Below are 21,728 nucleotides of genomic sequence, written 5' to 3' on the forward strand. Positions count from 1 at the left end.
AGCAAACATGTGGAAGAAGGTGCTCTGGTCAGATGAGACCAAAATGCAAAACGCTATGTGTGGCGGAAAACTAACACTGCACATCACTCTGAACACACCATCCCCACTGTCAAATATGGTGGTGGCAGCATCATGCTCTGGGGGTGCTTCTCTTCAGCAGGGACAGGGAAGCTGGTCAGAGTTGATGGGAAGATGGATGGAGCCAAATACAGGGCAATCTTGGAAGAAAACCTCTTGGAGTCTGCAAAAGACTTGAGACTAGGGTGGAGGTTCACCTTCCAGCAGGACAACGACCCTAAACATAAACCCAGGGCAACAATGGAATGGTTTAAAACAAAACATGTCCATGTGTTAGAATGGCCCAGTCAAAGTCCAGATCTAAATCCAATCCAGAATCTGTGGCAAGATCTGAAAACTGCTGTTCACAAACGCTGTCCATCTAATCTGACTGAGCTGGAGCTGTTTTGCAAAGAAGAATGGGCAAGGATTTCAGTCTGTAGATGTGCAAAGCTGGTAGAGACATACCCTAAAAGACTGGCAGCTGGAATTGCAGCAAAAGGTGTTTCTACAAAGTATTGACTCAGGGGGCTGAATAATTACGCACACCCCACTTTGCAGTTATTTATTTGTAAAAAATGTTTGGAATCATGTATGATTTTCGTTCCACTTCTCACGTGTACACCACTTTGTATTGGTCTTTCACGTGGAATTCCAATAAAATTGATTCATGTTTGTGGCTGTAATGTGACAAAATGTGGAAAAGTTCAAGGGGGCCCAATACTTTTGCAAGCCACTGTAATGTGGGTGATTTTAACATCCGTGCAGATGCTAAAAAATGTCACATTCTAGATCTTGTTGTTTTTTTTGTTTTTTTTTTTCCCCTGTCCCGTTTGGATCTTTAGCCATCAGAATTGTTGTCTTAAGGCCAAGAGAGATGCCAAGCGGATTTACTTTACCAAGTGGATCATCATGGCCTTGCCATATTGGTCCATTTGATTGACCTTTATTATAATTATGTATTTATTTTATTTTCGGTTGTTACAGTCGGGACAGACATGACTGGGGGATAGGACAGGGAGAAAGAATGAAAGAAAGAGAGGGAGAGAAAGAAAAATAGAGGGGAGAAGAGATGGTGAGAAAGGGGAGACGAAAGAAAGAGAAAACAAACAAAACACCTGGATCACCTGTATGGAGAAAAAAAAACAGAAGAGAAAACAAACAAACAAAAAACAGCAACATAATAAATACAGCACCATCACAATAAACTAGCTAGCAGTAGATACTAAATATTAAATGTTATTGTGCAGCACGCAAGATAGACAGCGCACAATGTGCTTTGAGGTAGCAGCCAAGAAAGGTGTAGTTTGTGTCTGTGTACACCTGTGTGGATAAGCATGCTTGTATTCCGAAGGTTTCTCCATGTAACGATCTGCTAGGGAGTGAGGGGAGCCATAGCCCCGTCCCCCAGGGCATGAAGCAGGTATGGAGGAGATCCAGGCCCCAGAAATCCAGAGGCCCCAGAGTACAAGGACCCAAGGAGGACCACCAAAGGGGGGGAACCGTGCCACCCTCCTGGGAAGAGCTGAGTAGAGCCCCAAATGAGAGGTCACCCAGCAGCCACAGAGCAGAGGCCAGAGGGGGTTGCAGTGGCGTGCCCGCGGGCTCTGCCGGCAGCCAGCTGCGCCAGAGAGGACCGAGCTTCAGGCCCAGAGGCCAGAGGCCTGAGGATACCCCACCCCCCGGAAGGGGCCCAGCCGGGCCACAGGCGCCAGGCCCCGCCAATCGGCCACCAGGAGTGAGCCGGTACATACATGAGTGCCCAGCCCCAGCCGACAAGAACTACCAGCACACCAACGTCTGAGGGCATCAGCCACCGGCAGGGAGTGTGGTGAGGGGAGATAGGCCTCCGTACTTTGGAGGGCCTGAGATGTTCCCAGAGAGGTCGAGTCTAAGACCCAACCTGACATATAGACACAGACGAACAGGCGCACGCAGACTCAAACGTGCATCCCCACCCCCATATACACAACCAAATACTCGGCACTTACCCAACATGTAGACAGACACAAATAGACACTGCACAGACAATCACACTCCCCAAACATACTCTATATCCCAGGTCCAGGTACCCCCGCCCCCGGAGGGGCAAGCCGCACCTAGACCCAGGAGGTGTAACCCTTCTCTCTGGGGTGGAGGCAAGCGGACTGCCTCCTTATCTGCAGTAGCAGGGAGGCCCCGCATCGCAGACCCCAATCTGACGGCCAGCACCTCCTCCCAGTCCCCCAGCCCTGACGGCTAACAGAACCGGGGTGAGTGAAGACCCCAAACCTCCCTCCGCCCGCTCATATGTAGTGTTGCTGTGTGCTGTTCTAAAGTGCATTTAAAACACAGGAGGGCACGGTGCTTCCTGCCAGAGAGCAGCACGGCTCCTCCCGAAAACCCTCAGTGTCTATATGCATTAAAATTGAGGGTAGGGCACCAGCGCCAGAGGTGGGTTGGAATACACCGACCATCCTCTGGATGCTGTAAAACGTGCCCACCCCCAAGGCCCTATATGTATGTGTTATGTGAGAGTGTGAGTAATGTGGATGTCTAGGTTGCAGAATAAAATTGAGGCACAGGCGGCCAGAAGGGGACAGAGGGGGGGTGCCTCCCCTGCACCCTGGTGACATATCTGCACCCCAAGCCCTGCGTGTGTGGGTGGGTGTGGTAGAGCGGGAAGAGGGAGGTAGCTGAGGATGGGGAGGGAAGAAAGGGAGGGGCAAGCGGCCCCTCCCTGGGGCCAGCTCCCCCGCTGACCCCAGTAGGCACCCCCAACTCTGGAACCACCAGGGCAAGGGGGCCCAGGCCCATCCGGACCGGGGCCCACAGCAGCAGCACCGCCCAGCCCTACAGAGTCCGGGGCAGCCCACCCGACTCCACCGCAGAGAAAACTGCACCCACCCCATCATCCAATCATCTCCCAAACTACACAAGACAATAGACACCGAGGTTGAGTTCATTCTCTACCTCTCCTATGTCTCTCCCCCACCTGCAAAGTGAGCTCCTGTAGAGAGGAGACCACCTGCAAAGATATGACGGCCTCCCCACCAGTTAGAGAGCCCCCTAGTTGGGCTGATGCACCAGAGGTCCCCTGCACTGGGGCTGAGCCCCCCTGCACCCACCCGCCCACAGCCCCGGCGACACAACAGCCAGGACCCAAGCCCCCAAGGCCCCGCCAGCACCCCAGACCGGGGGCGGAGCACCCCCAGACCCCCAAGCCTCCACGCCCGTCCCGGACCCACCCGGGGGCAACCAGGCCACCAGGCCAGTAACCAACGTCCGCCAGTACAGACCCTCCCCCATCTCCGCTGAACGCAGCCACAAGGAAAACACCATCTAGGAGCCATCAGAGCCCCTAACCAGGTCATGGCCACATCCCCCGGGTTAGGCCCTCCAGGGAAAACGTCCCTAGGGACTCCCCAGACGCCCTAAGGCCGTCCCTACCCCCATATCAGCCACAATAGCGAAGGCAGGACCAAACCATGACCCCCCACCCCCACTAGGTGATGAAGCCGATCAAAGGAGCCCAAAGGGATTGATCAAATGTGGTGGCAGAGGCTGTATCAAGACTAATGTGATCTATTAGATGGTTTTTATATTGATTAGAATTAAGATTATTTTTATTTTTCCAGTTAAGGAGGACCGTTTTCTTGGCAATGCATAGGGCTGTAAAAACAATGTGGGCTGTGTTTATTTCTGCAGTGACCTCATCCAAGTTGCTCAGCAAGCACACTAAAGGGGAGGCTGAATGTTACATTTCATACACTTTGATAAGTCTTCACATATCTCACGCCAAAAATTCTGAACTGGTGGACAGAACCAAAGAGCGTGGATGTAATTGTCCGGTGTATTTGCTAGACAGTGTGAGCAGTTGTTGGAAGACGTAAAGCCCATCTTGAACATCCTATGACCTGTATAGTGCACTCTATGTAATATTTTGTATTGCATTAATTGCCAGCTGGGATTTCTGATCCATTGAAAGGTTTTTAAGCAAATCTGAGACCAAAGGTTTTGGTCTAAGCTGATTGATAAATCTGCTTCCCATTTTGCAGTAGGAAGGGATATTGATTCATCTGTTTTAGAAAGCATTCTGTATATTTTAGACAATAATTTGGGGGGTTTTAGATTAAAAAAATGTACCACACTTGGTGGTGTTTGTAATTCAGCTTCACTGGGATTAAATTTCTTTTTTACTATGGATTTAATTTGTTGATATTCCAAAAATCGTTTCTTGTTGATCCCATATTGTGTAACTAGTCTGTCAAACGAAATAAAGTCTGTTCCTTCCAATATATGTTCTGTTGTGGAAGTTTTCCACTTAAATAAAGCCTGCAGGCGAGCGGTGAGCGGTAGCCAACATTCTTTAATCCAGACACACAAAGACAACGGACAACCAAGCTTGATGGAGTCCCTGCATGTCCGCGGGACAGACGGTCAGCAGAGTTCTCACTGAGCCTAGCATGGCTCTCAGTTTAAATACCTTCTCCAGGAACAAAAGGCAGTACACAGCTGTTTCACACCTTAAGGTTCACACTCCCTTGCTACCTCCCAGAGTCCTTGAAGAGACAAAAGACTCTTCCTGTGGAGTGGTCTGCTCCCCCCCAACTTCCCTCTTACAGTATGGGTGTCAGACATGTTAAAATCCAGTGGCACCAAGGCATTATACAATAAAATAATGTGATTAGTACATAAGTAAAAGAAATTCCTTTACAATCCCACCCTTTGATTCTTAAATCAAGAATCACATTAATACCAGAATTTCTTTCCTGACATTCTGTATATCACATCAACATTATTTTACACTTAACACTAGATTTACTATCCTGCGCAAATTTGCGTAACTTCCCTAAACCCAACACCCCCTAGAATTACTGGCTTTTTTATTTTCTGGTGCAAGTCCCGAGGTGTTAAGCACCCCTGCTGAGATTTTCACAGGTCGTCAGCTTGTTTCTCCTACAGCTTTTGTTGTGCAAACCACCCATTATCCTTGAGGCCTGGCACATTTGCATTTGCTCACTCAGAGTTGCTCAGATCCAAGGCAGGCCAAACCTCTGTGTTACAACTTTCAGAAATGCCTGGTAGAAATGCTTCAACTTACTCATGAGATTTTGACCACATTTCTTGCGGAAGTCACAGCTATACTGAATGCATGACCATTGTTGCCAGCTGCAAGAAATGCTTGCAGCTGGCAACAGCTGTTCCCTACCAAGGTTCGTTGTCCATTCACACAGTATATGGCAACCAAGCCAGACAAATTTGGGATCAAGTTCTGGATGGCCACGGATTTGGACACCAAATATGTCTGCAGTGCATCTCCTTACTTGGGAAAGGACCCCAGTCGTCAGAAGGGAGAGAGGCTGGCAGAGAACGTGGTCATGAAACTGATGGAGCCGTTTTTGGATGATGGGAGAAATGTCACAACGGACAGTTTCTTTACTTCACTGTCACTGTCGCACAGACTGCTGCAGCGCAAAACAATGTTACTGGGCACGGTGAATAAAGTCCGGCGTGAACTTCCTCAACTTGCAAAAGATACTGCAAAGCGAAAGGTATTCTCCACTTCAGTGCTTAGAAGTGGCAGTGTCTCCTTGACAATTTATGCACCTAAAAAAAACAAGACTGTGTGTGTTCTAAGTTCCATGCACCAAGACGTGATGATCGGTGACGGCAGAAAGAGGAAACCCAACACGATAACAGACTATAACCACATGAAGGTATGTGAATGTGTGTACAATTTTACACCAGTGCTACAATGTTTTCTGATGTGTGCTATACAGGCCTATAGAAAAAAACATATACTCATGACTCTCTCTCTCTGCTTTTACAGTGTGGTGTAGACGTGTTAGACCAAATGGCATGGATGTATTCCGTAAGATCAGCAACACGCAGGTGGCCAGTAGCGGTTTTCTACAATATGCTGGACCTGGCGGCAGTGAATGCCTACATTTTGTACAAGGCATGTACAGGGTGGACAGGCAAAAGAAGATTGTTTCTGAGTCTTCTAGCTCAGCAACTTCGTTGCCGATTCATGCAGCACAAGGAAATATTAAAACGCAGACAACGCAGTGCCAGGTGCAAGAGAGCTGCAACAGGAATCGCACAGGTTTACCTGTGCAACATGTCAGAAATTCACCTGTGCCAAATGCACGGATGATGGACACTGGGTCTGCAAATGCTGTAAAGTTTGAAACACTTTGAAATAAAACAGACTTGTGAACCCATATATTGTGAATGTGTGTCTTTTGTATGTAGGTTGTAACACAGAGGTTTGGCCAGCCTTGGATCTGAGTAAACAAATGCCAATGTTGCACAAACACACACACACACACAGCAAATCTGCATTTATTTGTCCCACAAGTGGAAAATCTGCATTGTCATTGCAAAAAAGTGGACAGAGCACGTTATAGAAAGTGCACTATACAAACAATCTGGAAACATATATATGGACACTAGTATTCAAAAATATTGATGTATGTATACACACACACACATCTATCTGTGTGTGTGTGTGTATATATATATATATATATATATATATATATATATATATATATATATATATATATATATATGTATGTATATATATATATATATATATATATATATATAGAGAGAGAGAGAGAGAGAGAGAGAGAGAGAGAGATATGATATAGATGTGTCTGTGTGTATAACTAGACTTTATGCATATTATATAAGGTGTGGCTATATAAATATATAAATATATGTACAACTCTGTGTATATATGGCCAGGCATCCAATGTAGTGACAAGGATTGACAAGAACTAATATTGCATACGAGAAATATTGCACATAGAAACTACCATAGTGTATAGTACGCTGCAGGTAAGGAAGGAAAGTAGCCTTGCAGGGAAGGAAAGACCTGAATCTCTCATGGTTAGGGGCTGGGGGAGGGTGTGTTTGCACAACAAAAGCAGGAGAACAATGGAGCTGAAGACCTGTGAAAATCTCAGCGGGGTGCCAAGAGGTGTTAAGGTCGGGGGGGATTTACGCAAATTTGCGCAGGCTAGTAAATCTAGTAGTAGGGACTTGCACCAGGGAAAAAAGGCTCAGTAATTCTAGTGTTAAAGGAGTTTCACACTGTGTATCCTCACTTCACTGTTCTCCCATCACCCTTTGTTCATCTTTAATCCTCCCCACAATCTAAGCTCTCACATGCCAATGGCAACAACAATGATACGGAGGAAAGGTCTTCTCCAGAGTGTCAAAGTGCTTTGCATGGCAAAGTGAAACAGCATTAGGTGGTCATTCGGTCATGGCTCCTGGTGTCTGTGCCATTTACAGAGTTATAATTCCAGCGCTGATCTCCCTCTGCGCTGTCACTTTTGGAGCTTGGCACGCTCTCTCCATCCCTCGATTTCTGTTCCAACGCGGCTGTAGATTTAAGGCAGAGCACGTCGTACACCTTAGTTGTCTTCCTCAATGTCAACCGCGAAACTCTTTCATTTTATTTTAGGATTTTGCTGTTCAAAATCTCCTCGTGACAATCCTTTGGAAGCCCAATGGTGCAGCCCACTGTCGTTTGACAGTTGTCCTGGAGATGGTCCCTGCTTCTCACTGGTCCTCTTGAAGCGTTCTCTCCCAGTCATGGACTGTATCTGCGTCAATCCTTCCATATCCCTCAAGTCACGGTCTCTGCAATTTAAAAATGAAAGCTTCCACGGAAAACCCTCTTTTGCCCTATGTCAGCTTAGCACACTTAGACACGCACAATAAAGTTGTGCATTGTCACTTAAAAATTCCCAGGGCTTCTCCCCTGGAGTAGTTCCACTCCAGGCTCTGTCGTAAGAAAACATTAGCCAGTGGTGTGTCCTGCTGTAAATCATGTGATTAGATCATATGATTAGCCCTCTGCTGTGAAAAAAGTGATGTAGATGTTAGCGCAGCACATCTGTATGAACACTTTCTCACAGTGACCTCTGCACTGTAAACAATACAAGGTCATGAATAACACACCGCTGGTAAATTCAAAGACACAGGAAGTGGCAATTAAAGGTTAAGTCTGCATGCCCCAAAGGTCACGCAACCTGTTGCTGTCATCTTTCTGCTCCTGTAAAAAGAAACATACATACATACATCCACCCTTTTGTCAGGTCAAGGTGGAGGTGCAATCTTGCATTCTGGTGTCAAGTCAGTCAAAACTTTTGTCAGTCCAGTCAGTCCCCATTTTTTTATTTGCTGACAGTAGAACCTTTCGTGACGCAATAAGTTTCTACTGCCAGCAATGACGTCATTTCAAAAAAGAAAAAAGAATTTAGACTGGATTACCTCGCCGAATCCTTTTTGGCAGGGACTTGTTTTCTGATTGTCCCAAATACGTGGCTTTCTCCTGAGCCCATTTTAATTTTGGAAAAGCTCACTTGCGATTGTTCAACATGTTGTGTAGCGCTTTCGATCCCGATCTTGCAGGCCTGCTTCAAAAGAGGGAAACTGCTAAACAAAAATCTCAGTGCACTGTTAAAAATCAAAAAATATGAAGGCCTCTTTTTAGAAGTTGTCTAAGCATACTCTCTCAGAATGATAGATCAAAACAACTAATTGGTAGGTTAAAAGTGGAACCAAAAGAAAATGCAAAGAAAATGCATCAGCCAAGTAAATCCCCAAAACTTTCATCCACCAGTCACACACCTCACACAACAATATTCTATTAGATAATGAGTTTTGTTTTCCCCCGTGTACCCAGACGTGTGCCATGATAAGACCTCCCCCACACATCAGAAACAAGAAACTCAATAATCTATTAGTCTCCACTCATCTGACCCCCCTGCAGCATTCTGTTCACTTCTGCAATGATTCAATCATCCTTCCCCAAAAATAATACTAGTTCACTAGTCTATGTATCACTTCTTAACCCACTAAGTGAACCAGACAAGATGATGGTAACAGCAATGCATGCTTAAAATACTGTTTGATCTTCATGAGCTTCATTGCATGTGTGTTTGTGTTAGTAGGATTAATGCATTTTTCTGTTTGTGTAATTTTTGTGTACCTCTCCTCTTTGCGGTGCTCCAGACACTTTTCAATTCTCCACGCAAGGCAGTCGTTTTTTCTTCCCAGTTTCCTAAACCCAAATTTCATTTCCCACACTAAAACAGCCATGTTCTCCCCTGCTCCTTCCACTGTGGTCTCATCTCGTCTCTACCCCCTTGCAGCAGTCCAGTGAGAGTCAGTTGTCTTTCAGCTTTGTCCTGTGTTTTCCACTGTCTCATCTTGCCATTTTGCTCCAAAAGTGGCAAATGTCCAACTCAGTCAAGTCTTTTCAATGGTCCATTCACACACAGTGAAGTTGCAGCTCGTTGGAAATGCACATCCATCCATCCAGTCATGATGATGCCATTTTTCTCCTTGCTGTCGCTGTCTTGCACAGCTGCTGCTGGACCTTTTCTTCACTGCTCAGGATACTGCTGTGAGCTCTTGATATCCATCTCGTTGTTCTGGAACTGCATTTCTTGTCTTCAGGGAGAGATTCTTGGAGCTTGTGTTCTCAGGGTGACAAACACATGGAAGTTAAGCTGTAAAACAATTCAGCCAGAACTTGGCTTGAGTGTTTCTAATGGTGTTGACCTATAATTTGACTGCTGCACGTGGAAAATTGATCCGGGTCTGTTCTTCACCTGCAAGTGACACACTGAGACATTTTGATCATTCTTCTCATTGCTTAAAACAACACATCTCCTCTCTTGATTCTGAACTCCCCTTTCTTAAAAACCCAGAGAGATTGTAGTTGTTCTACATTGAAAAACATCAAACCCCCTTCCTATTTTTTTTTGCTTATTTTCATCAACAAGTTTGCTAAAAAATAAATTTTTGTGTTTCCACCCTAGGGGAGCTGGTGGCCTGCAGCTCCCCTAGGGTGCTGCAGGCAGACAAAGCAGAGTTGTTCCAAAGAGCCTGCGCCCTGGATCCACTGTCAGGGGACACAGAGCAGACTTGATTCTACAGAGAGCACAAAATCACCTTCTAAGTGAAAGGATAAGACAGGTCCATTTCACTATAGATGCCCTCCAGATCAAGATCAGCCAGACTCTGCAGGAACTGGAAACCCTTCTACCCTCTCCAATCCTAGAAGAGGTTTACAAGTTTGTGGACAAGGCTCAGCGGGCCCAACACTCTAAAGGAAAAGAAAGACAATGCAGGAAATTCCACACCTTGCTTTCAAAAACACTCACTCCTCAGTCTGAATCTACACAACTCAGAGAAGAACATACACCTGAGGACAGTCAGGAAAAATGGGTGAAGAACTTTTCAGACCGGAAGCTCACTGAACCTGAAAAGAACGTATTAGCCAAAGGACTCAATTTTGCCATTGCTCCGCAACAGTTGCCCATAGTGGACCTCATCACAGCCACAGAAACTGCCATACGGATCAACAAATTATCACAGACAGAAGCAGAGCAAATCAGGATGAAAGTCTCAGCCACCCTCTCCAGTGCCAAAGTCCCTCCGTCTAACCTCACATTACAAGAAAAGAAGGCCGTCGCTTCCCTGAGCAAAGACCACAACATCACTATATTACCAGCGGATAAGGGAAGGTGCACCGTGGTCCTAAACACAACGGATTACCACACAAAGATCACTACTCTCCTCAGTGACAACAATACCTACGAAGCCTTAAAGCGAGACCCCACAAGCAGCTACAAAAAGAAAGTTATAGCTTGCCTTCAAGACCTTGAAAGGGACAAAATCATCGACCGCCTCACATATCACCGCCTTTATCCAGGGGATGCCATACCCTGCATTTATGGACTTCCTAAGATCCACAAGGATGGTGTCCCTCTCAGACCCATAGTCAGTAGCATAAACTCAGCCACTTATAACATTGCGAAACACCTTGCTACCATCCTTGCACCTCTGGTGGGGAACACCCCACACCACATCAAGAACTCCACCGATTTCACCGACAAGGTCCAGAAACTTACCCTGGATCCAGATGAAACCATGGTGTCCTTTGATGTAGTCTCTCTCTTCACTTGCATACCCACCACGGAGGCTGTGGAGACTGTCAGAAAACGATTACAAGAAGACAGCTCCTTGGAGGACAGGACCAACTTCACACCCGATCAGATCTGCACACTGTTAGACCTCTGCCTCACCACTACATATTTCAAGTACAACGAGGGTTTCTACAGACAAAAACATGGCTGTGCCATGGGCTCCCCCGTGTCACCTATTGTAGCCAACCTTTACATGGAGGAAGTGGAAAGAAAGGCTCTTGGCTCTTTTAAAGGGAGAGTACCCAGCCACTGGTACAGATATGTAGACGACACCTGGGTCAAAATCAAAACACAAGAAGTGGAATCCTTCACTGCGCACATTAACGCCGTGGATAAAAACATCAAGTTCACCAGGGAAGACACAAAGGACAACTGCTTGCCCTTCCTGGACTGCGCTGTGCACATTGAAGAAAACGGCAACCTCAACATTGAAGTTTACCGGAAGCCCACACACACGGACCAGTACCTCCTCTTTGACTCCCATCACCCTCTGGAACACAAACTTGGAGTAATCAGGACCCTACACCACCGGGCAGAACATGTTCCCTCTAAGCCTGAGGGAAAAAAGAAGGAACACACACACGTAAAGGAAGCACTCAAAACATGCGGTTATCCTAACTGGGCGTTCATGAAGTCAGCAAAGATGCACAGAAAAGAAGATCAGACACCAGCGAGGGAGGATAAGAAAGACAGACGCAACAACGTTGTCATCCCCTATGTAGCCGGTGTATCAGAGAAACTCAGGAGAGTTTTCTCCAAGCACGACATCCCAGTGTACTTCAGACCCAGCAACACACTCAGACAGAAACTGGTTCACCCGAAAGACAAAACTCCAAAACACAGACTTAACAACGTGGTGTATGCTGTACAGTGCAGCGAGGAATGCCCAGACCTCTACATTGGAGAGACCAAACAGCCACTTCACAAGCGCATGGCACAACATAGAAGAGCCACCTCCACAGGACAAGACTCAGCAGTCCATCTGCATCTTAAGGATAAAGGTCACTCTTTCGAGGATGCCAATGTTCACATTTTGGACAGAGAGGACAGATGGTTTGAAAGAGGAGTGAAAGAGGCCATCTATGTCCACTGTGAGCGACCATCTTTGAACAGAGGCGGTGGTTTACGACACCAATTGTCTGCCATCTATAATCCAGTTTTGAGATCCCTTCCCAGACGCCTTAACGCCCACTCACATCCTGGGCCATCTGACCTCAGGAATTCACATGATAGGGTGGGGCCAGGTTTAACAATGAGCTCACCCGAAACCCTGGCTGATTAGGTCCCACACCCGCTTTCACACCTTGGCTCATGTGATTAGAGGATCACCAGGGGGTCCTTTGTCCCTCTTTGGGGGGATACTCCCACTGGGTTTAAATCTGGGACTCTCGGCCATTTGACCTTAGAACTGAAGAAGCTTCTCGGATGAGAGGTGAAACGTCTTCAAGCAACTTAAAGAAGTCCAGACGCTTTTCTTTCCAAGCTCCTTAGCCTGCAGTACCACCCTCTCCCGCTAGTTGGAAACAACTTTTACACACATTTCTACACTCCTCTCTTTTTTTTTTTTTTTTTTTTTCAACATTTTGAACCCCATTTTTCAAAGTTTTTACACACAAATCAACTTTTCCCACACAACCATTCTCTTTCATCTCACAACATACTATTACCCACAGTTCTTAACATACAGTCATTGAGTTTTGTCCCTGGCCGCCTGGTGGAAGGCCTGCTGCTTTACTGGATCCAGTTTCCCTTTACATTCAGAGCGTCCTCTGCAATGGCCTTCTTCCCTTACCGGCAGAAAAGTGCTAAAATACCGTCATTTCACGCACTGTAGTATGCAGAAATGATTCCCGACAGTGTACCCGAACCGCCGTTCCTGTGGCGTACTTGGACTGACCACAGGCCCGGGCGGCTTCTCCCAAACAGCGTGCTCGAGCCACTGTCCTTGTGATGAGCCGTTCCCAACACAAGCCTGGGGTCTCAAACCACCAGGATTTTCCTGTCCCTGACAGTGTACCCGAACCGCTGTCCTTGTGACGTACTTGGACCGAACACAGGTCTGGGCCGGCTTCTCCCCAACAACAACGTGTTCGAGCCACTGTCCTTGTGATGGGCCGTTCCCAACACAAGCCTGGGGCCTCAAACCGCCAGGATTTTCCCTCCGGAGACTCGAACTCCGGAGTCGGCCAGCGTTCCCCCTCTCGGCCAGACAAAAAACTCTCCATGACTGTATACAAGTTAGCTACAACTCACCCATCTGCAGGAGTCCCCTCAAAGTCGATAGTCTCGGTGGTGGCTGAAACACACGGCTCCGTGACTCCTCCATTTCCTTCGCTTCAACAGCTTGTAGGACAAAGGCAGCTTTTTCCTCAGGGGTGATCAGCCCGTCCACAGAACCGTTGTTCAGCGACCACACGGACCACCCTGCTCGCAGCGCCATTCTGTTGTGGAAGTTTTCCACTTAAATAAAGCCTGCAGACGAGCGGTGAGCGGTAGCCAACATTCTTTAATCCAGACACACAAAGACAACGGACAACCAAGCTTGATGGAGCCCCTGCATGTCCGCGGGACAGACGGTCAGCAGAGTTCTCACTGAGCCTAGCATGGCTCTCAGTTTAAATACCTTCTCCAGGAACAAAAGGCAGTACACAGCTGTTTCACACCTTAAGGTTCACACTCCCTTGCTACCTCCCAGAATCCTTGAAGAGACAAAAGACTCTTCCTGTGGAGTGGTCTGCTCCCCCCCAACTTCCCTCTTACAGTATGGGTGTCAGACATGTTAAAATCCAGTGGCACCAAGGCATTATACAATAAAATAATGTGATTAGTACATAAGTAAAAGAAATTCCTTTACAGTTCCAAGTATTTAATTCCTTTGCAACTCCAATCTGGAAAGTTTATCATATTATTGTTTTGTAATATGTCCGGATTGTTCCAGATAGGTGTACGTTTGCATGGGATTAATGAGGACTCTGTCATTTTTAGAAACTCCCACCATGCTGTCAGAGAAGAGCTGATGTTGATGCTTTTAAAGCATTCATGTCTTTTGATGTTTGAGCTGATAAATGGTAGGTCTGAAATTTCTAGATTATTACATAGTGCCTGTTCTACATCTATCCAAGGTTCATCTAAGAAGGTGTGTTTAAACCATCTAGAGATGAACTGAAGCCTGTTGGCTAAAAAATTGTGATTAAAGTTAGGCAGATCTAATCCTCCTTTATCCTTGGTCCTTTGTAATGTTTTTAAGCTGATACGTGGGGGTTTATCTTTCCAAAGGAATTTAGAAATATATGAGTCTAGAGATCTGAACCAATCTTGTGATGGCTTATTTGGGATCATTGAAAACAAATAGTTTATTTTTGGCAAGACCATCATTTTTATAGCGGCGACCCTTCCCATGAGTGATATGGGTAAAGATTTCCATCTAGCCAGATCGCTTTCTACTGTCTTTAAAAGCGGGATGTGGTTTAATTTAGTTAATTCTGAAAGCTTAGGAGAGACATTAATACCTAAATATTTTATATTTCCAGATTGCAGTGGTGTAGGAGAAGAATTATGGAAGGAGCAATTAATCGGAAGAACTGTAGATTTTGACCAGTTAATTGAATAATCTGAGACTCTTGAGAAAGAATTTATCAATGCAATCACCCCAGAGATATTGGTTTGTGAGTTTTGGAGGAAAAGTAACACATCATCCGCATAAAGGCTGATTTTATGTTCTACATTCTTACATTTTATGCCCTTAATTGTTGTAGCCTGTCTAATTGCTGCTGCTAGTGGCTCAATAAAAATTGCAAACAGTGAAGGGGAGAGTGGGCATCCCTGCCTGGTGCCCCTCAGGAGACAGAAGCTGGAGGATGTTTGGTCATTTGTTCTGACACATGCTGTTGGGGAATTATATAATATTTTTAACCAGTTTATGAAAGAGGTTCCAAAACCAAATTTGTGTAAAGTTGCAAATAGAAATTTCCAGTTAACTCTGTCAAATGCTTTTTCTGCATCAAGAGACAATATTATGGTTTCAATGTTTTTACTGCATGAGTAGTCTATTAAATTAAGTAATCTACGTGTATTTGTTGTTGAGTGCCTACATCTAGATCTTGTTTTAACATATGGCATAGAAAATGAACATTTAAGAATTTTTCTTGAAAAACCCTCTCTTGCCTAGTTATTTCCAGATAACATTTAAATTGCCTTGGTAAATCATGCACTTGATGGTGACCTGTGTAATCGGCTTGAAGTTGTTCTGCATTGTTGTTTACAACATTACCACTGAATTCCTGATGAAAGCTCTTAGGGTCCTGTTGATGTTGTATAGTTCTAGGCCAGGGGTCAGCAACCTTTGACACCCAAAGAGCCACTTGGACCTGGTTTCCACGCAAAAGAAAAAACTGGGAGCCGCAAATACTTTTTGACATCTAAAACGAAGATAACACTGTATATATTGTTTTTTTTACCTTTATGCTTTGTGTGAACAACTAAAGTAAGTAAGTAAGTAAGTAAAGTTTATTTATTAAGCGCTTTTCACAGACAGGCAGTCACAAAGCGCTGTACACAAATATTTAAATAAACAATACAATCAATAGACATTATACACAATGTAAAAGATGAAATGTAAATATTGTAAAGAATATAAAATACGTAGATCAACAAAAGGCTTGTTTGAACAGAAAAGTTTTTAACTGCTTTTTAAAAGAATCCACAGAGCAACTAAAGTGTGTTGCTTATGAAATCCTTGAAGTGCTACAGAGAAAATTACATTTTATTTATGTAATTAACACATTTTGAATTCTTAAAGAAATATAACAAACGGAAAGACACCCAGCTGAACTAAAACGATCCATGTAGCAAACAAAAACTGTTGTGAGCCGCCACCCTTATATCGCCTTTGGGCTTTTGGAGCCTTGACCTGATTTTTAAAAAGTAATTGGAAAAAAAGCACTATGCTGCTAAAAAATGAAAAATAGATATTTGCAAAATTCTGCCTAAATATGTATTTTACCTGGTTAATGTGTGTGGCGGGGCGTGGTCTGCAGTGCCGCTGCAGGGGAGGCGGACGCACCTGAGCGGCACCCGCAATCACGCCTCGCCGCCTTAAAGTCTGTGCTCTCTCTGCTGTTGTGTTGTCGGGCTGTGAGCTGAAAAGCTACAGCCGGCTGTATGCATACAACAATCGTGTGTGAAAAGTGGTCAATAAAGAGATGCTGAAAAGCAGCGGGTCTGCCGTGGTATGTTTACAATGGAACTTCTGCTCCTGAACCTCTGAGCACAGCGTCTGCAAATCGTGGCTCTACGAAGTCACTTTCATCTTTACGCAGGACTGTAAGCTGTCGTCTGTGAGGCATGAGCGGTGTTTGTTTTTAACATAGTTCACGGTGGAGAATAGCTACTGACATGTAGCTCCATGTGCGTGGTGTTGAGTTTTCCACTCTGGTGTTTCTGCCAATTCCTATCTCTGCCTGTCTTGAGCCATATGCCTGTTCATCTTAGCCACTATGATGCCCGACAGGAGCTTCCATGTGGTACTGAAAATCTGAGGCAGGTTATTGGCTGGTAGTTCGATGGGACAGATCCCTTCTGAGGACCCTTGGGGATCAGGACTGTCCACTGTTCGATTAGCTTTTATGGTTGTGTTTCACCATTAGCAGCTGGTTCCACTTTCGTTCATTAGCATCTGGTTCAATTTGTGCTGACAGTCGCTCATTGAGTGCACTTAGCTTCTTTAACCAGTACATGGGAATCATGCCAGAGGCTGGTGCTGTCCAACTCTTTATGCTTGATACTCTGTGTTGGATGTCTACAACTGTGATGTTACTGGATCCTGTTCTCCCATAAGGTTTTCCAATATTGTTCTGTCTCCAGCCTTGGTGGGGATGTTCTCATATTGTTCATCTGAGCATACACGTTGGATGGTTCAGTGTAGAACATCTTGTTTATTATAACGGCTTCTATCTCTCTGGTTTACCATTTCAAGTGAATGAGTCTTTGCTTGGCAGTTTCTAAGGCCTCAGGTATTGGCAGCTTGCTGTACCTAGCATTCCTTTTTACATCACATCTTTGTGCAGTTCTGAAAGTTGGCTAACTGCCCTCCATGCTACATTGATCTTGGCCTCTGGTTTCGTTTTCCATTAAAAGTACTGCTTCTTGTGGCTGTTTATCTTGTAGCCAAGCATAGTAGTGATCACTGCCAACAAGGTGTAGGGTGTAGTTGGTCACAGTAGGGATTTCCCATAATGTTGCATTCACATCTTCTTATAGACCTTACGACTGTAGTTCACTGAATCGAATGAAAGCCTTCATAAATTTAAATAAAGACATCAAATGACTATCTAAGGGAAGGAAGACAAAATAAAATAATAAGTAATTCTAGGATGTTTGAATATGAACTCAGGGTGGTGATAGGCAGCTTAATGAAGGATGTCTCCTCCTCCATACTCCAGGTTCATGTAAACCTGTATGGATCAACACAACAAATTGATCCATTGGGTCAACTGAGAAATTATTCAAAATAAACATTTGACTAACGACTTTCTGTTGGTGGCTAGTTTTGAAATCTGTCCAAAATAGGCTAGTCTATTACTTTACTGACCTGACCAGAGTCTTTAAGTGACATGTCTTCAGAAACCCAAACATCAGCTTCAGTTCTTCATCAGTTTTCTTTAACTTGTTCAAACTCAGATCTAGCACTCTCAGGGGACATTGGGTCGAGTTAAGAGCTAAGACCAGATAATCGCAGCCTTTATCTGTAATCTGACAGTCCTTTATCCTGTAGAAGGAAAGATTTTTATTTAACAGTGACTGCTGTTTTTTATAGTCTCCACAGAGGGAAATTAGATTTTATACCTTAGAGTCTTAAGTCTAGAGTTTTGAGTCGACAGCCCAGTCGACAGAAGCTTTACTCCTGAATCTTGTAGTTTGTTGTGACTCAGGTCTAGCTCTCTCAGATAGGTGGGATTCGACTTTAGAGCTGAAGCCAAAGAAGCACAGCCATTTTCCATAATCAGACAGTCCTTCAGCCTATGGAAATATAAAAAAAAAAAAAATACAATAAAGCGGCCCCTCGCTATAACGCAGTTCACCTTTCATGCCCTCACTCTTTCGCGGATTTTTTGTGCAATTTTGCATGCTTTTTTTTTTTTTTTAACAGCGCATTGTGTTCTGTGACGTAAATGGCTATAGATCACTGTCAATCAATCTCATTCCGCGTCTCCTGTACAGTACAGAATGCGTTCAGCTTGTCAAATTTACATAAATCTTTGATCGCTAGCACCTGTGGTAGCACCCAAAAGGCAGAGGACGATACTAACCATCGCACAAAAAGTAGGACTTCTGGACATGTTAAAGGAAGGTAGAAGTTACCGTATTTTTCAGACCATAAGGCACACTGGAGTATAAGACGAAACAAAAACAGCCAGATAAGTCAAACTTTACTCAATTCATTCTTCTTGCTTTCTCTACTTCCCTACCATTGATTCATTAATGTCGAATTCTCTCACAGCTGCTCTCTTCACATGTTCTGGAAATGAAAACAGGGTTTGAGCTTTTGTTTCATTCTATAATACTGGACCTATTCTTCTATGATGGTTTGAACTTTGAGAGTGTCTAAACCAGAGAGAAAAGTGTGAAAATGGTCATTCCTATCTGAGAAATGTGTAGGGATTTTACAGCATTAAAACATCTATAATAATTGTAAGAAATAAAGCTGACTACTTTGCAGGCTATTTTTAAAATGTAACTCCCGCGATAAACGAGGGACCATTGTATTGGATTGCGCAGCAGTAGGTGATATATATATGCAAAATAATTATTCCTGGGATTCAGACTCTACAAAAGGAGAAATTAGATTTTTTACCTTAAAGTCTTCAGGCTACAGTTTGGACTCTCCAGCCCAGCAGACAGAAGTTTTACTCCTGAATCATGCAATTTGTTGTGGCTCAAGTCCAGCTCTGTCAGACAGGAAGAGACTGACTTCAGAACTGAGCCCAGAAATGTACAGCAGCTTCCTGGTAGTTCACAGTGATTAAGTCTGAAATTACAGTACATTTATTTACAATTCAGTCACAGATTTTTGCTCGTCATGTAATGTTTCTGGCAGCAGATTAGTGGTCCTGACTTTTCTAATTGTCTGGTGAGTCTGGGTATAGTCAAGTCACTGCAGAACAATCTGAAGAATTATTATTAATTCTTTACATTTAGAATTATCGAATAAAGGTTACTATAAAGGAAAATTAATTCTAGATTACTTTGGATGAGATTATAGATATGTGACACTGTCAAACACAGACCTCAAGGTTTCCAGTCTACATTTTGGACTTTCTAGTCCAGCTGAAAGCTGCTCCACTCCTGATTCCTGTAGCTCGTTTTGACTCAGGTCCAACTCCTTCAGATAGCACAAATTGTACTTCAGAGCTGAGCCTAAATGAACACAGCTGATCTCTGACAAACTGCAGCACCTTAGTCTGAGTTTATAAAAGAAAAAAAGGAAAAAATATCAAAAATACAACAACAAATTTTCTAAGTAAATATTTTTCAAAAAGGTTCTTTTGACATGAGATCTCACCAGATGTCGATAACAACCCATCCAATTCACACATGAAAAGATACCAAACCTGAAAATCTTAGAAATATGGTATCTAACTAGATCCTTACTCTGGATGGCATTAACTGTGCCTCCAGTAATGCTATGAGGAACCTTGGATTCATTTTTGACCAGGATATGTCCTTCAGTGCATATACTAAACAAATATGTAGAACTGCTTTCTTAACAGGCCCCTTATCTTATCTTAATGACCTTATATTACCATATTGACCCATTAGAGCACTTCCCTCTCACACTGCAGGCTTACTTGTTGTTCCTAGAGTATTTAAAAGTAGAATGGGAGGCAGAGCCTTCAGTTTTCAGGCCCCTCTTCTATGGAACCAGCTTCCAGTTTGGATTCAGGAGACAGACACTATCTCTACTTTCAAGATTAGGCTTCAAAATTTCCTTTGCTTTCCTTTTGCTAAAGCATATAGTTAGAGCTGGATCAAGTGACCCTGAATCCTCCATTAGTTATGCTGCAATAACCTATTGCAGCATAGGCACAGCACAGGCTGCTGGGGGATTTCCACTGGGTGTTTCTTCTTGACTCACCCTTCTCTCTCCCAATATGTGTTAATAGACCTATCTGCATTGAATAGTTAGTTATTATAAATTTCTGGCTCTCTTCCACAGCATGTCTGTAAAGTCTTGCTTCTCTTTCCCCAACCAGTTGCAGAAGATGATTCTTTTGCTGTTGAAAGGGACTTTTTCTTTTATACTGTCACCAACGTGTTTGTTTATAGGGGGTTATATGATTGTTGGGTTTTTTTCCTCTGCATGTATTATTGTAGGGTCTAGCTTACAATATAAAACTCTTGTTTTGATTTGGTGCTCTGTAAATAAAATTGCATTGAATTGAATTGCATGTTTTTATTGTTATTTGTTTGTTTATTTATTTATGTTAAGGTTAAATCTTCCATTTTCCCACCTTTCTTCTTGTTTTATGCTTTTGGGCAATTTGAAAAAACTGTGAATAATATTTTTCATTAAAGCAAACCAACCATTGTCAACTAATACATTCATGTGATAGAGTCTTCCAAAAAGACGTATTTGTATAAACACAAACTTTTGCCAGCATGTGCATCAAATTCCAGGCTTTTGGTTTTGGGTATACAGTACCTCTTAGTTACCATTTTAGAAAACAAATAAAATTACTTCATGCATATCATTAAAAAAAACATCTAAATATTGTTTCAGACCTCAAAGTCTCTAGTCTCCAGTCGGGACTCTGTAATCTAGCAGAAAGTCCTGCCACTCCTACATCCTGCAGGTTGTTTCTGCTCAGGTCCAGTTCTCTCAGGTGGGAGGGGTTAGACTTCAGCGCTGAGACCAGAGAATCACAACTGATCTCTGTTAGTCCACAGTTAGCAAGTCTGTTGTTACAGAATAATACCAAGCAGAAAAGGTTTGGTTAAAATTATTATCATGTAAAATTACTCAAATCTGCTTCACTGATCAGTAATAGAAGTTGATCTATATATTGTAACAAACGTACAACAAATAAATTGAGGACTTTTTTTGTATATTTGCCTGCACAATTTCAAGAAGAATACTACTCACAGCACAAAAAGTAATGTATTTTCAAACCAAAACTAGAAACGATTAAAAGTAATTTGAAGTGCATCCAGAAAATATTCAGGGCTTCACTTTTTCCAGCAGTGCAGTCGGTTTTGGGGGCATTGCCAGGAGAGGATGGTAGACAGCTGGTAACCTTGGTTTAATCATGCCTGCCCTATTTAAGCAGTACGTCGGGACTCAAATGAGTGGAGAGTTGGAGGACAGAACCAGCGGCAGCAATGACAGCAACAATGTGCTGGTGGTGGCAACATCACCTGGCAGCCACCCACACAGTGGTTGCTTCGGCTGTTGACATTGCTGGTGGGAGGGGGCCCAGGTAGCAGCTCTCAGCTTCCCTGTGACACGGAGGATGTCCTTTGAGTACGTCTACTGAGCAAGGATGGTCAAGGGAGGTCAAGAGCTAGTAACCATTGTTCAATCATGCCTTCCCTGTTTAAGCAGCACGCCAAGACTCAGGAGCAGAGTGTGGGAGGAGACGAGCAGCAGCAGCAATGACAGCAACAACAACGTGCCGG

The 21,728-nt window shown here is 44.0% G+C and overlaps 2 protein-coding genes across 2 annotated transcripts in view; one reads left to right on the plus strand and one right to left on the minus strand.

Moving 5' to 3' along the window:
* Window positions 1-8,933: 8,933 nt before the first annotated feature.
* On the plus strand, window positions 8,934-12,246 carry LOC135933586 (uncharacterized; the record flags this gene model as incomplete). The annotated part of the gene is made up of 2 exons (XM_065471693.1): window positions 8,934-8,939; window positions 9,913-12,246. Coding segments are annotated over exons 1-2 (2,340 nt in total), but the record flags the coding sequence as incomplete, so codon positions are not given.
* A 5,193-nt stretch (window positions 12,247-17,439) lies between these two features.
* LOC134634055 (NACHT, LRR and PYD domains-containing protein 12-like) overlaps window positions 17,440-21,728 on the minus strand; it is a 44,558-nt gene continuing 40,269 nt past the window's right edge. Inside the window, exons 6-11 of the mRNA XM_063483092.1 lie at window positions 20,835-21,008; window positions 19,340-19,513; window positions 18,907-19,080; window positions 17,898-18,071; window positions 17,644-17,820; window positions 17,440-17,506 (exon numbers count right to left, since the gene is read on the minus strand). Coding sequence (XP_063339162.1) covers window positions 17,497-17,506; window positions 17,644-17,820; window positions 17,898-18,071; window positions 18,907-19,080; window positions 19,340-19,513; window positions 20,835-21,008 — 883 coding nt within the window. The 3' untranslated portion in view covers window positions 17,440-17,496. The remainder of the gene's footprint in view (window positions 17,507-17,643; window positions 17,821-17,897; window positions 18,072-18,906; window positions 19,081-19,339; window positions 19,514-20,834; window positions 21,009-21,728) is intronic.

Source organism: Pelmatolapia mariae, linkage group LG9 (assembly GCF_036321145.2).
Source record: "Pelmatolapia mariae isolate MD_Pm_ZW linkage group LG9, Pm_UMD_F_2, whole genome shotgun sequence".
Taxonomy (NCBI): Eukaryota; Metazoa; Chordata; class Actinopteri; order Cichliformes; family Cichlidae; genus Pelmatolapia; species Pelmatolapia mariae.